The sequence below is a fragment of the Branchiostoma floridae genome, chromosome 11 (genome assembly GCF_000003815.2).
Source record: "Branchiostoma floridae strain S238N-H82 chromosome 11, Bfl_VNyyK, whole genome shotgun sequence".
Taxonomy (NCBI): domain Eukaryota; kingdom Metazoa; phylum Chordata; class Leptocardii; order Amphioxiformes; family Branchiostomatidae; genus Branchiostoma; species Branchiostoma floridae.
The window spans coordinates 18,408,808-18,426,927 of record NC_049989.1 but is presented as its reverse complement, the minus strand read 5'-3'; the positions used below and the strand labels follow the sequence as shown (position 1 = coordinate 18,426,927).

At 44.2% G+C, this 18,120-nt stretch overlaps 1 protein-coding gene across 1 annotated transcript; it reads left to right on the top strand.

Moving 5' to 3' along the window:
- The first annotated feature begins 1,669 nt into the window (after window positions 1-1,669).
- LOC118426404 (NFX1-type zinc finger-containing protein 1-like) lies at window positions 1,670-17,668 on the top strand. Its single transcript, XM_035835776.1, has 5 exons — window positions 1,670-2,318; window positions 5,437-11,802; window positions 12,036-12,164; window positions 12,966-13,139; window positions 17,436-17,668. The coding sequence occupies exons 2-5, from the start codon at window positions 5,482-5,484 to the stop codon at window positions 17,631-17,633; spliced, it is 6,822 nt and encodes a 2,273-aa protein (XP_035691669.1). The 5' UTR covers window positions 1,670-2,318; window positions 5,437-5,481; the 3' UTR covers window positions 17,634-17,668.
- The last annotated feature ends 452 nt before the right edge of the window (window positions 17,669-18,120 follow it).

The following is an 18,120-nucleotide window of genomic DNA, read 5'->3' as shown; positions in this document are numbered from 1 at the left end:
AATGAAAATGTGTAAAATCAGCATAATTCCTTTTCAAGTATCCCTATATTCCCCATGTGGAGCCCTAATTAACATAACCAATCAATCATAATATTTTTGACAGTTATGCATGGTTTACACACAAACAACAGTACAAATTCATGACTGTCCCCTGTATAATGGTGCGGTCCAAAAAGTGGTCGGTTATTAGAATAACCGACCACTTTTGAGGTTACTGCCTGATAACCCATGGGAAATGGGGGCCTCTGATTGGCCAACTCCATCTGGCTATATGATAATAACCAATACAGTTTACTGACAACTAATAACCAATACAGCTTACTGATAACTAGTAACTGATACAGTTTACTGATAACTAATAACCAATACAGTTTACTGATAACTAATAACCAATACAGTTTACTGATAACTAATAACCAATACAGTTTACTAACAACTCATAACCAAAACAGTTTACTGAGAACTAATAACCAATACAGTTTACTGATAACTAGTAACTGATACAGTTTACTGATAACTAATAACCAATACAGTTTACTGATAACTAATAACCAATACAGTTTACTGATAACTAATAACCAATACAGTTTACTAACAACTCATAACCAATACAGTTTACTGAGAACTAATAATCGATACAGTTAGTGATTTTCTAGCATTGGCTTTGATTCACTGGGAATCACTGTTCAGTAGCAATATTCTGTCTGCGTAAACAGGTCTTGAAAGAATCCAACTAGTACTCAAAATGACTTTTCAATACCGTTCTATGCTGAAGAGAAGCCATTACAGCAGTGTAACCATGAAATGTGATTATGATGAATAAAGATAGATATTGAATGATATATCCTTTTTCTGCGTCTTATCGTAGTTATCAGTCTACCAAATGTTACACTACAAACTACAGACTACAGAGCTGTAATATGTACACATCTGAAGCCAAGGTCTCAAACTGACAAATTAAACAAATGCATCTTCCCTTTAAGTAGCTAGTGGGGCCGCGTAGCACAGTGGTAGTGTATTCGGTCCGTGACCGAGAGGTCGCCGGTTTGAATCCGAATGCCGTGTTGCCGGTCTTGTGCCCTTGGGAAAGGCACTTTACACGACTTTCCTCACTTTACTCAAGTGAAAAATGAGTCGTCCCTCGGATAGGACGTTAAATAGAGGTCCCGTGTATGGGGAGAGCCATACCCCATGCACGTTAAAGAACCCCCACACGTGCGATGGTGCGGTGTGCGTTGGTGCCATCCCTTCTGTCGGAAGTTGGTGATTCACTTCAAATCACCCGGATGGAGGCCTGGCGACTTCTGTCTCGTATCAGCCACATGGTGATCTACATCATTCACCCGGACGGGTGTGTCACCCCGTAAGGGGCGGTATAACCCGTCGTTGTGCGAACATGTGCGAACATGTATATAGGGCTCCCTTGGAAATCAGTTACTACGTTAACTGAAGGGACTACCCTAAAGATCAATAAATAAATAAATAAATAAACTTAACAATAGCATATCTACTTAGCTAATCAGAGAACTCCTCTCACCAGCCTCAACCAATCAGGCCTCGACTAACAACTTGATCAATGCAAGACCCACCCTCCATATGGTCTAGTCCTCACAATAAGTTGTTACACATGATATAGTAGAATCCGTTTAATTGCACACCCCATTTGCCAGCATATTTCGTGCAATCATCCGGGTGTTACAACAAAGCGAAGTTATCCAGCCGACGGGATTCCGTGCTATTAACAGAAGTGTGCGGTAATTGATATTCATGTCACGTACCTATGTAACGTTATGACTCATCCGCTCGGCGCGACCGAAACCAGTCTCGTTCAATATACATAACACGACACAATACCATTTGACAATGCCCACATGACGTCTCGCCTTGTGATTGCCTGTGCTAAATCTGACCGAAGGGGATCTCGGTAGGTTTCGGTTGCTGACGAAAGCATTTTGGTAGATAAACAAGTTCAGACAATGAATATATAAGTTCCTCTCGTCGACGGAGGTAGCTACCAGACGCAAGTGCGGCACCGACAGCTGGGTTCTTGCTGTGTGGACGTCACGAACTTCTGGGCACACCTGTAATACCTGCGTACACCTGCGACACCTGGGTATAGCTGCAACACCTGGGTTCACCTGTAAAACCTGGGTACAGCTACAACAGCTGGGTACTCCTACAACTGTCGGGTTCATCTGTAACAACTGGGCACACCTGTAATACCTGCATGCACCTGCGACACTTGGGTACAGCTGCAACACCTGGGTATAGCTGCAACAGTTGGGTACACCTGCGACAACTGTGTACACCTGCAAACAGTGAGTCTTCGTGCGAAATATCTTAACTTTCGCATTCGTCTCTGTCACTCTGTGGTAGGTGTAGAAAACATGGACGGTGCAGTCACGCAACATTGACTGGGTGTCGATTTGCATTTATAGTTTAGGACAACGAGCATAACTCGTAAAAGCAATGGCATTCCATTGCGTAGTACGCGTACGGCATTCTGATTCGATTATATGAATGATATCCTCTGCGGCGTACGCTCTGCGAAAATCCAAAATGGACGAAAACTGATAAACACGCGGAGGGATCTATATGTATCAATCTAATCTAATATAATCTAATTGTAACTCTCGGCTTAAAGAAGGCACTAGATGGCCTTCATCGTGATCACAACTCGTTTTTTGCTTGTAAATATTTCACCCATTCGACTACGTAGTTACAGATTCTTTGATGCCCCCCCCCCCCCCCCCCCGCATAAAATGACAAAATACAGTTTTTGTGCACAATTTGGGTTCTATGTTGCTTGTGTCCGGGTCAGGTCTCAAACATTACAATGTAGTTGGTACCTGTACACCCTGGCGGCAACTTAAACAGATTATTGATCTTGGAACCGTACCAGTTTCCTTCCAAAGTGCAGATTCTTTCCGCGCTATAGTTTACTAACTGTACAGTACATAATCGGGTGATTCCCCAAGTAAAACGTGTAAAAAAAGTATCTAATGACAAATACACTTCGCTGGCATCTGACATTTATTATATCCCGCACATGTAGGAAGTGGCACCTAGTGATTACCACTTTGATTTTGGAAAGGAAATCGTTACGTCGCTTTGCCCCGTTCTTGCCATTGTTAATAACTGTTGCCCCACATACCATCCTGTCAGCCATGTTAAACTACGCCCTTTCTTCCTGTGGCATATCCTGCTACATTTCAGGGGGAGGGCGGTCAATCGTTTGAAGACATAATGCGTTCTGGGCCTCTGTCGAATACCTTCAACAGCAAGGACCATAGTCAAGTATACTCAGTCGCACTGTTGTAAAACGCAGCTTATGCATGTACTAAATGCCGCCCCCCCCCCTTTTCATTTCAAACATTTACTGTGAAAATATTCAAGATATCATTCTGTGCATAACCTGTCACACTTCAGTGCGTGGGCAGTGTCTGACCCCGGGATTTTCCGTGACGAAACATCGTTGAAAGCATAGTGGTGAACTTTCACCGGCAAATTATATTTAACAATGAAGTAATGGTTTCTGTAGGCGTATCAATGAACCAAACAGTCGTCAAAGATAAGTTCAAAGGTCGATTAGTTCTTGGCAGTTTGCCAGTTTCGGTGATCACACCATATCAAATTTCCTGACGAAGTGTTTTGTTATAAGCAGCTGATTTTACATTGATCTCGATGCCAGGACGTAGCGGGTATCACATAGATTGTGGAATCGGAAAGGAAAGCGTCCCTTCTTTGTTCTGTTCTTACCATTGTTCATAACTGTTGCGCCAAATGCCATCCTGTCAGCCACTTTTAAGTACAACCTTTCTTCCTGTGCCATCCATACTCTGTTTAGTTTCGGAGGGGTCACGGTGTTTGGAGTGTTTTAAGTCTTGAAAGACATACTGGGACATACAAGCCTTATACACATGTACTTTATCCACCCTCAAAAGTCTGAGGATCAATTGTCACTGCTCTGATAGCCTTCTCGCAGATTTTGTAATAAAGGGCAAACGTTTGGTCTCCCCATTGGAATCTAACATACGAAACACTGAATCAAGACTTCGCTTAAGTACTTACAGTACTTCTCCAAAGAACTCAAGAAAATCACCAAGGTCTACTTCATAACCATGAAAAGAACATGCGGTTGTTCTACTGAAACTCTGAGACGAGAAAGTCCGGCTCTATTTAAGGAAGCTCACCTTTTACCCCAGTTTTCTTCTGCAAACAACCACAGGATCCAACAACTCGAATCTTTCCTTACACCAACTAAACTGGTCACTGAACAAATTGTGAAATCTTCGACCCTACCTGTTCATCCTGATGAAAGATAGGCTCCACATTGGGCTAAATCTTTCCAGAAAACAAACGAAGGATTTTAGAGGATTTTGCAATTGCGTGGCACTATTCCCATTTTGAGAGCTAATGGCACAATGCAACACTGCCCTAAATGCCCCCCACCCCACCCCCTTAGTTGCAGACGTCTACTGTGCCAGGATTCTAGATCATTCTGTGCAGTTCTGACACAGTTCAGTGTGAAGGAGGTGTCTAGCTTCGGGGTTTTCCATGACGAAACATCGTTGAAAGCATAGCTGTAAACTTTAACCCACCAACGTTAGTGAATGATCAGAGACGACAACCAGTGTGTCGCGGATAAGTTGAAAAGTTATTACGTTCTTGGCAGCTTGCCAGTTTCAGTGATTACATCATATCAGATTTCCTTATGACGTGTTTGTAAACACTCACTCAGTGCAGCAGTCACGGTGCATTGTTCTCGACGGAATGTTAACAAAACAATAAAGATTTACATGTTTCACGACCAAATCAATAATTCAGAAACTCCAATTGAGAATGCACGGTTCACCTGACCGTAACCTCTGCCTTTATATGTTTTATACATGAATATATTGACAGAGTTACCAAAGCGTGTCTGCGCTCACATGGCTATGCGCACGATGTAAATATTGTACGGATCCGATTGATGGTATGGCAATCAAAAAGCCAGATAGTGATGTCATTTTCGAAAGCTGCAAACATGAAATGCCTACGCTTTTCTTTCACAGAATTATTTTGTCAGAATCCTCATGTATTTGGTAGGACTCGGGCAGTCCAGAAAGAAAAGATCATATTACCTTCACTATTCATGAGTGCATGACAATAAGGGTATAGAATACTATTTAGCATAGAATTCAGAGTACATTGGTAATTGCAAAGTACACACGCTCCTTTGAAAGTGCAATTTTACCTCCATGCAAAATGGAGTTATAGTTTTGGCAACGTTATGTTGGTTGATTTATGCATATATGCTAACGTAGAGGTAATTATTGTCAGACAGAACGGATTACCGATGAACGGCCACAGACTCTTGAGGCGGGGGGCTAAATCAGTCTCCTGCAAACGAGAGATAGTGAAACACAGGTTACCCGCTATATTTGTCCTTTTTAGGGTACGTTCATGAACGCGATGGAACATTGGACTTCTTAGAAGACGATGGATCCTACAGAAAATCCTAAAAATGGCTCCTATTCGTCGGATGTGTCCGAAAAGGCTACGACACCCAGACCACCAGGGGCTCGCCCAAAGAGTAGAGTGACGCCAAGGAATGAAGCATCAAGAGATGGAGGGCCTGAAAAAGAAAGGCAAGCAGTAACCGATGGACGCAAGATCAAAACTGCTGATGACAAGAAAATTCCAAGACGTCCCGACAGTAGACAAGGAGAGTATTCAAGACGACATGACAATAGTCAGAAAGAGAATTCAAGTCGATCTGACAGTAGGCAGAAAGAACATTCGAGACGACCTGGCAAAATGCACGGAGACAATTCAAGGCGGCCAAACAATAGGCACGGAGAACAACATCCCAAACGACCCGACAGTAGGCACAGAGAACATCCCAGACGGCCTGAAAGTAGGCAGAGAGAACACCCCAGACGGCCTGACAGTAGGCACAGTGAAACGTCAAAGCGTCCTGACAACACGTACAGACATCAACCTGGAAAGCGCGATGATAGGCGCAAAGACGATCCAAGACGTTCTGAGAGTGGATTCAAAGAACATCCAAGACAACCTGGCAACAATCACAAAGGACCGTCGAGACAACCTGACGGAACGTACAAAGAACACCCAAACCATCACATGAATGATAAATCACAATCCTACCAAAGGCGTCAAGAAAAGAATGCCTCAAAGAAGAGTCAGGCCTCGAAAAACCAATCGAATGGACAACGGCAAGACGGGTGGAAACGCAACTTTGGCGATCGCTCTGCACACCCACGTGGCGTCAACTGGCAGATCACAGTACATCACTTAGCGAGAATGCAGCAAGAGGAACCAGAAACCATCGTGATGGAGCTTCTTCGGAATTTGAACTCCTTCGAGTGCTTACTGAAAAGTGTCCAACCACATTCCAAGGAGCTAAAACCCCTGATGGCAGTTCTAGCTAAGGCTTGTAACTGTTCAATGTCGAGCAATCTGACTCGGATGCTAGCCTCTGTTGTAGATACCCCCCTTATGAACTCTGCTTTGGCTGGCTTCATCTACAAGATGCCCGCAGAGAAGTCAGAACATGTGAGAGAAGGGTTCCCAGCGGTACTGCTCAGCGTTCTCACGGTTCTCCTGAAAATCATGGAGCGGCTACCAAGTCACTACGACAGCGTGCTCGGTCCTCTGGGAGCAGTAGAGGTAACCTACAGCCAGCTGAGAGACAATGGTATCCTAAATGATAAGTGCGAAGACATCACGGCCAAGTTGAATGTACTGAAAGAACGAAGAGACGGCATCATGGAACGAGAGCGCACAGGAGCACGCGTGAAACAGACCGCATCAAAACCAGCTGCAGACGGCAGCGGCACCGACGATGACGACATATCCGGTGACGAAGCACCTGACGATTTTCGGGAGTACCCTGAATTCCCTACGCCAGAAGAAGTCCGTGCAGATACCCAACCCTTTCTTCGACCCAATCTTGTGATAGGTCCATACAGAGACCTGGGGCACTATCTTGACGTGCAGTATCGACTGTACAGGGAAGACTTTGTGGCACCCTTGCGAGAGGGCATCCAGGAGTACGTCGCTAGCCTCCAACAACGCGACGGCCGACGCAGGAGATTCCAAGACATTCGCGTCTACAACGGCGTTTCCATCGTTCAGCCAAACTGCACAAACCAAGGCCTGACACACACCCTACATTTTGACAACTCCTCCCTACAACGAGTCAACTGGGAGTTTTCCAAAAGGTTGATTTTTGGATCCCTTGTGTGCCTGTCGGTAGACGGTTTTGAAACTCTGATTTTCGCCACCGTTGCAAACAGAGATCCCAAGGCGCTACGTCATGGAAACATCGATGTCCGTTTTGAGGGAGGTGTCGCCGCAGTGGCAAGGCTAGAACCCAACTATGTGTACGTAATGGTAGAAACATCTGCATTCTTTGAGTCATACCGACACGTTCTCAAGATGATCCAGGGGATAGAAGAAGGTGATCTACCCTTTGAGCAGCACATCGTGCGTTGTGACCTGGCCATTGGGCCGCCCCGCTATCTTGTAAGGCCTGCTGATGATACGCCAGTCCGGTTTGACTTGACACCACTACTGAACATCCCAGAGCTGAATAAGCTAAGGAACAAACGAGAGAAGACCTTAGCAGATCGCCTTCGAAGGCTGCGCATAGGCAATGTCTTCCGACGGAATCACGGTGGCGGCGGAGAGGAGGTCGAAGACGATTCCAATGACCTAGAACGACTTTCAACCGAGTATCCTCAAATAGATCGAGCCAGATCAGTGCCAATCCTTGACACCGATGCCTGGCCATCTGGCGAAGATCTCCATCTAGATGAGTCACAACTTGGCGCCGTACAAACAGCCCTGACTCGGCAATTCTCAGTCATCCAAGGCCCACCTGGAGCGGGGAAGACCTACATCGGACTCAAGATCGTCAAAGCCCTGCTCCACAACAGAGATGTATGGAAAACCCGAGGTGCCCCTCATCCATTGTTAGTGGTCTGCTACACCAACCACGCACTGGACCAGTTCTTAGAGGGGATACACGAGTTCCTGAAGACGGGAATCGTACGAGCGGGATCAAGGAGCGACTGTGAAGATTTGAAGAAGTTTACGCTGAAAGAAATCAAGTACATGAATCGAAAGAGTCAGTCTGTGCCTCTCAATATACATAAGAATGTTGGTCGTATCAAACACGAAATGGAAGAGATCACTAAAGAAATCGATGGTGTGCGGAAGGAAATAAGAGACGTTGGATCAGAGAACAAGATACTACAAGCGCGTACACTTGAAAACTTCATGAATCGCCGTCACGTCTCAATCATACAGCAAGACGTTCATACATTGGGCCTGCCTGACAAGTGCTCCTTCTTCCACGCCTGGCTTGAAGTGATCAAAAGCCCGTCAGCCAAGGAAGAACCGTCCTCGGAGACGAAACCTGTTGCTATGGGAAATGCGGCGACATCCGGTCATGGCATGGCACGGACAGAAGCGTTGGGTCAAAATCCAGAGCTTTCTGACGAAGAGGGGTTTGCGTCTGATGATCAGGATGAAGGTGTCCGCTATACGGGATATTACAGTGTATTAAGCACCAGTGAGGAGATGGCTACAGCAAAACCACAGGACCTGCCAACAAACAAGCGCGGACAGAGTCCTACAGGTAACACCTTGGTGGCTAGCAATGAAGATTCCAGCCAACATCAAGACCAGGCCAAGCACACTCCAGAAGACCTCGAAGATACAGCTGTTAAAATCATAGCTGACCAAACGATTGACGCCACTGAGAAGGAAGCTACTGATGCTACCGGGTATGACGCTACTGAGGTTGCAACCACTGGAAACGACACCGATCACACCACTAGAGTATATTCCGCTGATGTCACTGGAGATGGTGACGCCATTGGAGATGGTGACGTCACTCCAGATGGGGACGCCACAGGAGATGGTGACGTCACTGGACATGGTGACGCCACTGGAGATGGTGACGTCACTCCATATGGGGACGCCACTGGAAACGACCCCAATAACGCCATTGAAGATGGCGACGTACTCATAGAGGTAGACGGAGAAGCAAAGGTAGCTGAGAGGGAGCGCCTAGGAGAGGAGGAGTATGAGGTTTACAATACAGTGAACCAAGAAGAGAGCAGCAACGATCCAGCGGGAAAAAACCTTCCTCAAGAGGAGATGGAGGATGAAGATGACGGGTTCCAGCTGGTCATCAACTGGAACGATGTACAAAAAAGGATCAAATACGGTCGTACACATTTCCCTCCAATGAACAGCGACGAAGCGGACAGTGTGGAAGACATATGGCAACTCCAGCGGCCCGATCGGTGGCGGTTGTACAACTACTGGGTTCTTCAATACACCAACCATTATCGCCAGGAGGTGTTGAACCTACAGAGAAAGTACGAGACTCTCTCCAAAGAAAGGGAAGAGCTAGTAATGGAGGAGGATTTCTCTGTTATGCAAGGTGCGACAGTGATAGGCATGACCACCACGGCAGCGGCCAGGTATCGGAAGATCCTCGAACGAGTCAGCCCCAGGATCATAGTCGTGGAAGAGGCAGCAGAGGTCTTGGAGGCACACATCATCACAACATTGACGAGAGGATGCGAACACCTCATCCTGATCGGGGACCACCAACAGCTCCGTCCTAATCCCACTGTGTACAAGCTGGCTAAGGACTTCAATCTTGACTACTCACTATTTGAACGCATGGTCAAGAATGGTCTTCATCCTCATACATTGTCGACCCAACATCGCATGCGCCCGGAGATCTCAGTCCTCATGAAGCACATCTACCACAACCTGTTAGACCACGAGTCCGTCAGAAGCTACGAGAGGATTCATGGCATTGACAAGAACATCTTCTTCATCGACCACAACAAAGATGAGGTCCATAACGAGGAGCTCCTCAGCCATGCGAACGACCACGAAGCAGATTATATCGTAGCCCTTTGCCGATACCTAATCCAACAGGGGTACGACAAATCGCGAATAACCATCCTCACGACGTACAAGGGACAGCTGTACAAGCTGAGAGGTAAGATGAAGAAGGATTTCTTCGAAGGAGTTCGCGTGACAGTCGTGGACAACTTTCAGGGCGAAGAAAACGACATTGTTCTGCTGTCACTGGTTCGCAGCAACAGGGAAGGCAGCATCGGGTTCCTGAGCATCTCCAACCGCGTTTGCGTGGCACTGTCCAGGGCGAGAATGGGGTTCTACTGCATTGGAAACATCAGCATGCTTGCCAGGAAGACAGAGATTTGGCGCAACATCAAGGCAGACATGGAGGAAAGAGGCTGCATTGGTTCCCATCTGATGTTAAGGTGTCAGAATCACCCGGATACGGAAGTTGACGCTCGCTCTTCTAAAGACTTCGCCGCCGCACCAGAGGGAGGCTGCACTAGAGACTGTGACGTAAGACTCAAGTGTGGCCACCGCTGTCGACTCTCCTGCCATCCCGCAGACCCCGAACACAAAGAGTACAAGTGCTACGAAGACTGCCCAAAGAAGTGCGAGGAAGGCCACGCCTGTCGGAAGAGATGTTGGGCGGACTGCGGACCATGCATGGTCCGGGTGCCGAAGATCATTCCAGGCTGCGGTCACGAGCAGATGGTGCCATGTGGAATCGACCCAAAAGACTTCTGCTGCCGTGAGCCTTGCGAGAAGATCCTACAATGTGGACACCGCTGTCAAACTAACTGCGGCAGTCAATGCACCAAGGCGTGTAGAGAACAAGTCACCAAGCAGTGGCCATGTGGGCATAACGTGACAACTGACTGTCATCGACGTCCCAAAAATGTCCAATGCCCTGCTTCTTGCCGGAAGCAACTGGAATGCGGGCATCATTGCCAAGGAACATGTGAATCCTGCCGACAGGGGCGTCTCCACGCTCCCTGCAATAATCCTTGTGGTAGAATTCTTGTCTGCTCGCACCAGTGTAAATTCCCATGTACCAGTGACTGCCCTCCCTGTCAGGTAGCCTGTCAGAACAGGTGTTTCCACAGTAGATGTAATCACCGGTGTGGCGATCCGTGTGCTATTTGCGTCGAGCCGTGCTTGTGGCGCTGTCAACACTATCGGTGCACACGCCTATGCGGTGAACCTTGCAACAGGCCTCCTTGCAACTGGCCCTGCCGAGAAAAACTACGCTGTGGTCATCGCTGCATTGGTCTCTGTGGTGAACCTTGCCCCACGAAGTGCAGAGTCTGCAACCGCGAAGAAGTAACGGAGATCCACTTCGGTTACGAAGACGAGAGAGGAGCTCGTTTCATCCAACTGGAAGACTGCGGCCACATCGTAGAGGTCCGAGCCCTGGACATGCACATGACTCAGAACAACATTGCCGACGAGACCGGTACCGTTAGCATACAACTCAAAGTTTGCCCCAGGTGCAAGACGCCCATCAGCCGCAATCTCAGATACGCCAACTTCATCAAGGAGGCTCTAGCTGACATAGAAGTAGTCAAGAGCAGAGTCAGAGGCAACATTCACGACATACACCGTCAAGCAACTGTCGTCAAGGCAGGAATAGCAAGGGCCAGATTTCTTAGGGAACCTGCAAACAGGGACGTAAGGCAGAAGCTGGAAGACAAGCTTGTAGCTATGGATCGCCTGACGTTGGGAGAGGTGGCCGTCATCCAGACGCAGTTCGAATTCCTGAAGGTGATACACGACTACGACAAGATGCTAAGAGAGAAGAAGGATTCACTGACGTCCGATAGTAGAATAACATACCGAAGGCATCTCGACAAGCTTAAGTCCATATTGATGCATGACAGGTTCAAGTACAAGATGAGCGACCAGGAGGTTTGTTTGTTTGTTTGTTTATTTGTTTGTTTGTTTGTTTTGAATCTCCATTATTAAGTTAATATATTGTTCCTATTCTTCCTGGTATCTGTAACAATTCATATATAATGAAATGAAATATAAGCAACACAGCCTATACAATTTGTGAACAGAAAATCAACTTTGTAACTGAAAGTGACCGAGAGAGATCAGAGGTCGACATAAGATATCAGAACCATTATCTGGGTTTCCAGGTCAATGACCTTCATCGAGAGTTGAAGAGGGTCCACTTAGAGATCAACCAGTCCATCCTGACCAATGACATCGACAGACGCGGTGTGACGCTCGGGCAACAAGAATCAAAGGAGATACAGGTCTTGCAGGTTAGAATGAATGATACATTGAAATGTTTCCTCATATTTCTAAAACCTTTCACAAGGGCTTGCTTGGGGCTGATGATTCCTAGGCCTGCTTTTAGATATGTCCGTTTCCACAATACTTTTGAAGACTTACTGTAGGCTCTGCTCGCACCATAAGACCCTGCATTCATAGAACGGTGTTATCGAAACCTTTGCAATGTTAAACCTGGTCGACTTGAGTTTCCCATGAAGAAATGAAGTTACTCTGAATGTTACAACATGCAATTATATATCTCTTTACTTTTGAACCCCTTTTTTCATATGGCCAACTTAAGACTATATTGTGGAATTATGAAAAACACGGTATATAGGAATATCAAGTCGATGAACAGTGCCACATCATCATTTTGAAAACATTGCAATTTGAAAAAAAAACTTCCGTTGACTTGACAGCATTATGCCACGTCCGTAAGCTAGTGTTACGTTTTAAAGCTGCAGTTTGTTTTCTAAAAGTATTCCTTGGGTTTACTATCAATCTTCTTCCAACAGTGACTGTTTTAAGGGTAGAGTACGTACCTCCAAATTTTAGATGTCTAACAGCACATCTTGGTCACGGAGAATGCCATAGTCTCAATCTCGCGAGAGAACGTGAGACTAGGCCAGGCTTGCGTAGATGTGCTGTTAGACATAAAAAAAATTTGGAGGTACGTAGTCTACCTTTAAAAGAGTCACTGTTGGAAGAAAATTGATAGTAACTGGATACATACGTGACTGATGAACCTCTTCAATGATATTCTTTGGTGTTTTTTTTTTCTTTCACAAAAGGACCTGTTTCGTCGCGGCACCTTCCTCAGCACAGACGATCTGGACGAAGGAAAAGACATCCTGGAAGGTGTTCGCCGACGTCACCCCGAGTTGTCGCCTCTGACGAAGGAACAGAAGGCCGAGATCGTCCAAGCCATCGGCCTTGGGAAGGGGCACTGGTACAAGTGCCCAAACGTTAGTGGCTTTTATTATTGTGTGTGTTTCATTGTGTATTTATTGTTGTGTAGATGTTTTGTGATCATACATTTTTTTTTGCTGCTTGTGTGCTTCCATGTAATTTACATGCTATTAATATGAATACCAACTTCTTTTGCTCAACCGAATTGTCAAAAAGTGCCTATATAGAGGGCTTTCAGATGCTCATACGTAACATCTATGGAGCCCATGCTCATTCAATTCACATACATCTCAAAGTAACTCACACAGCACGAAAACAACTTTTTAAGCAAAGTTTCAGAGATACGTATAAAGCCCTTAAAGGCGGAGAAATATTTCAGCAGATTTTCAGATCTATTAAAGGCATCGGAAACATACATTTGGCATTTACGGAAGATTTCAGCGTTTGTAAATCTAACTTAATCTGTTGTGTTTATTTACGTGAATTTTACATGTATTTTAGTATGCCGAAAAGACAACTTAAATGTCTCAAAAATATTTTCTGTCAAAACGGACAAATACCGTTTCTCTAGATCTGTTACAAAATACATGTTAACCGGCTAAGTCAAATGTAATAAGCCTATGTCTGGTGTAAGATAAAACATTGCGTCATCTGTTTTATAACAGTGGCAAGATTTACAGTCAAAACTGAAAATTATTGCGCTATCTGGTACAAAATGTTATGTTTATACCTCAGCAAAATACAAATACAATACAATACACAGTCTAATACAATAATCTTCTGTGTTTTTTAGCTATTCCGAAAGCATTTGACGTATTCAAACTTTCTGTGCGCAAGGTTTAATTCGAACAGGGGAGAACCTCTCACGGTTAGCTTATATGCGCTATTTTACGTTATATAAAATGTTGCGTATACCATGGTCAATATTGACCGAAGGATGCCATATATATAATTTATTTCGAACCGTCATTTACGCAAAGAAGGGAAGACCTCCCCCGTTAATATATTTGCCAAGACGTATATAAAATGTTGCGTATTTCTGTAAAACATACGACATGTTTAATCTTTGAATCCGCGCAGTTTAAGCGAACTAGGGGAGACCTCCCACGTTTAGATTATATGCTGCCAAAACGTATATGAAATGTTGCGTATTTCTGTTGAACATACGACATGTTTAATCTTTGAATCCGCGCAGTTTAAGCGAACTAGGGGATACCTCCCCCGTTTAGCTTATATGTTGCCAAAACGTATATGAAATGTTGCGTATTTCTGTAAAACATACGACATGTTTAATCTTTGAATCCGCGCAGTTTAAGCAAACTAGGGGAGACCTCCCCCGTTTAGCTTTTATGTTGTCAAGACGTATATGAAATGTTGCGTATTTCTGTAAAACATAAAACAAGTTTAATCTTTGAATCCGTGCAGTTTAAGCGAACTAGGGGAGACCTCCCCCGTTTAGCTTATATGCTGCCAAAACGTATATGAAATATTGCGTATTTCTTTTGAACATACGACATGTTTAATCTTTGAATCCACGCAGTTTAAGCGAACTAGGGGAGACCTCCCCCGTTTAGCTTATATGCTGCCAAAACGTATATGAAATGTTGCGTATTTCTTTTGAACATACCACATGTTTAATCTTTGAATCCGCCCAGTTTAAGCGAACTAGGGGAGACCTCCCCCGTTTAGCTTATATGATGCCAAAACGTATATGAAATGTTGCGTATTTCTGTTGAACATACGACATGTTTAATCTTTGAATCCGCGTAGCTTAAGCAAACTTGGGGGCACTACCCCCATTTTATCTATTAGCTAATACCGTCTCAAAGGTTTTATGAAACGTTGCCTTTTTCTGCTCAACATACGGCATGTTTGAAGCGCAGTTTATGTGAACAGGAGGACACCCTTTCCTTTTTATTTTATACCGCATATATGTTCTGAAATTCCAGGGTCTAAATTCAGGGTGAGGCCGCCTGTTTTCTTTGTGGCAAGTTGACCCTCGCGCTAAGAGACGGTAGAAATCCCGACTACTGCTATGAATATCTCCGCGACTCAACCTCTGCTTGAAGAATAAGGATGTAGTAGGTATAGCGTTTTGTGCAGTGAGTTGTGTTTTCTCTATAAAACGGCAAGCAGTTCTTACTACAGGTAAATGTACGAAATATGTTTATTTCTTTATCTACAAGCAAGCATCGAGAAAGAACAGTTTGTGCGCACAGGCGGTGCCTTCTCGTGTTGCTCGTGTTTATTTGGGTTATGGACAAAGATGTAAATTTATTCAGCGTTATTTCCTACTCGCCATGGGGCGCACGCCTCCGTCCGTCCAAGGAGGTTGAACTTCCTTGGACCGTCTGTGGCACAGCTGTGTCATGTGATAGGATGTATCCAATGGCAGAAAAGAGTGGGGGGGTTCAAATTTACGGGCCATACGTACGACAAGGAGCGGTTATTTTCCAGGCGTTCATTTTTGAAGAGAAGTATTGAAGAAAGTTTGGGCCTGTTCTAGCCCGCAAGTTGTGGCCGCGACACTGCTTTTACCGCCTAGGACCCCCGGTGACGGAATTTGACTCAAAGATACGAGGTGGCTGTCATTCTGTACAAGCTGTTGTTGTTGGAAATCGACACAGAATGGGAAATCACGGCCCTTGTACCATCCGGATTAATAGAAGCCGACGCTGCAAGCTGAACATGTTTCGCGCTCACAGAATGCAGGACCATCCAACAACACGAGTCATATCGGCCACTACTCTAGATCTTACCGGATTCTTATTCCTGTGGTGACCAGATCTAGATGGAACTGTGCATGTGTGCTCTTTGTAACTTACGCCGAGACGCTTCGCCCGACACTGGAAATGGGACTGTGGACTGCTGCACGGAATTGCGCAACCGTTGTGATTGTTTCAACTGCCGACTACATCAGATTAAAAGGCCACAAATACCTAGTAGGCAGTAGTTTTTTTTACTCTTCCATGTAATATTTTCTCGTAATTCAATAAAATTTCAAAGTTTCATCCATTGTATTTTCTTGCTTTGAAATGTGCTAATGATTATTCTAAAATGGCACTTATATCCACACCTTATAATCAACTTAATGCACACATATATGAGACGTACAGAGGGAACTTTAAACATGTCTTAAGGGTATTTTAGTACGTATTTATGACAACTTTAAGCTGCTTAAAAGAAAAATATAGACACATTAAATCCTCTTAATTCACACGTATATGAGACGTAAATAGGCTTTAGATCAAATAAACGTGAAGTTTAAACATGTCTTAAGGGCGTTTTAATGGGTATTTATGGCGAATTTAAGCTACTGAAAAGGCACCTAAACACGTTATAATCCACTTAATGCACATGTATATGAGACGTAAAGAGGCTTTAGGTCAAATAAACGTGAAGTTTAAACATGTCTTAAGGGCGTTTTAATAAGTATTTATGGCAACTTTAAACTGCTGAAAAGGCACCTAAACACACGTTATAATCCACTTAATGCACACGTATAAGAGACGTAAATAGGCTTTAGATCAAATAAACGTGAAGTTTAAACATGTCTTTAGGGCGTTTTAATAAGTATTTATGGCAACTTTAGGCTGCTGAAAAGGCACTAAAACACACGTTATAATCCACTTAATGCAATTGTATATGAGACGTAAATAGGCTTTAGATCAAATAAACGTGAACTTTAAACAAGTTTTAAGGGGGTTTTAAAAATCATTTACGACATCTTTAAGCTGCTGAAAGACAACGGGAAAACCGGAAAATAAGGACTGACACGGACCTACAGAAAGACCACTTAAAGGCAATATTTACGTACTCGTATAAGTGGTGTATAGATCCGTAAAGAAGGAAAATACGTCAACATTACGCATGGTTTCAGCACGCTTAAATACCGTTTTTCGTGCCGTGTCATGCATATTACGTACCTTCCAAGGGAAAGTTTATATTTGAAGTGTAACCTTTCTCTTGGAATATACATCGATTGCATGGGTCCCATATGCGTTCTATATTTTCTATTTCCAATGTTTACTTTACAAAAAATACAAGCATTGTTCAGGTACCAAAAAGGATATTGAAAAATACAATTAAATGCGTCGATTAAGGTTATATATCCAGGTAATCATAGCGCACAGGAGATCATATCCAGTTGCTTGAGTAACAGCTGTTTAGAATATAGTAATAGAATTAAAAAAAACATAATCATAGAAGCTTGCGTTACATGCAGACGTTACAGATCGACGTTACGCACAGGTAGGCTTATGTACTATATTATGTATGGATTACAGCAAATTAAAGATAATTAATGAATTGAAACCAGATCTTTAATACGTGTCGTTGTGAATCATCTACAGGGACACTTCTACGCCATTGGAGAGTGCGGTGGCGCCAACCAAGGCGGCAGGTGTCCGGACTGCGGCCAGGCCATCGGGGGACAGAACCACGCGCTGGCGGAGGGAAACCAACACGCTCCCGAGATGGACGGATCGGCGTACGCTGCCTGGTCTGATGCCGCTAACCTCAACAATTTCAACTTAGATGACCTTCTGTAAAAGGGCTATCATCAAGGAAGAGTTTCCAATTTACGTTTTGTAGTCTTCTACTTCTTCTGATGTTTGCCTGAATTTAGTACGTTAATTGATGTCAGCACAAGTAATTGCATTATTGCCCATGCTAAAGTTGCGAGGTTACAGTTTCTACAATATATGTCAAATGTTGTGTTATAATGATTAATGAGCAGAGGCATAGAGAATGTATAGAAAAGACAATTTTCTTTTGTCACATTCTGGGCATGCAATTAAGTTACAAACTATAGACATCTTTAGTTACACCACACTGTAGCTTAAAAAATGCAGGCTTTCTTCATAAGAATACTTCATGGAAGTACTCATTGGGTAAAGGTGTTACGTAGTGCTATCGTGTAGATTATTCATTATATTTGCTGGAAAAAGGTTTAGCCAACGCTTAGGTAATGAAATGCGATTTGACAAATTATGCCAATCTGCCTCAAATACGTGTGCCTTGCCGAGATCACTTTTA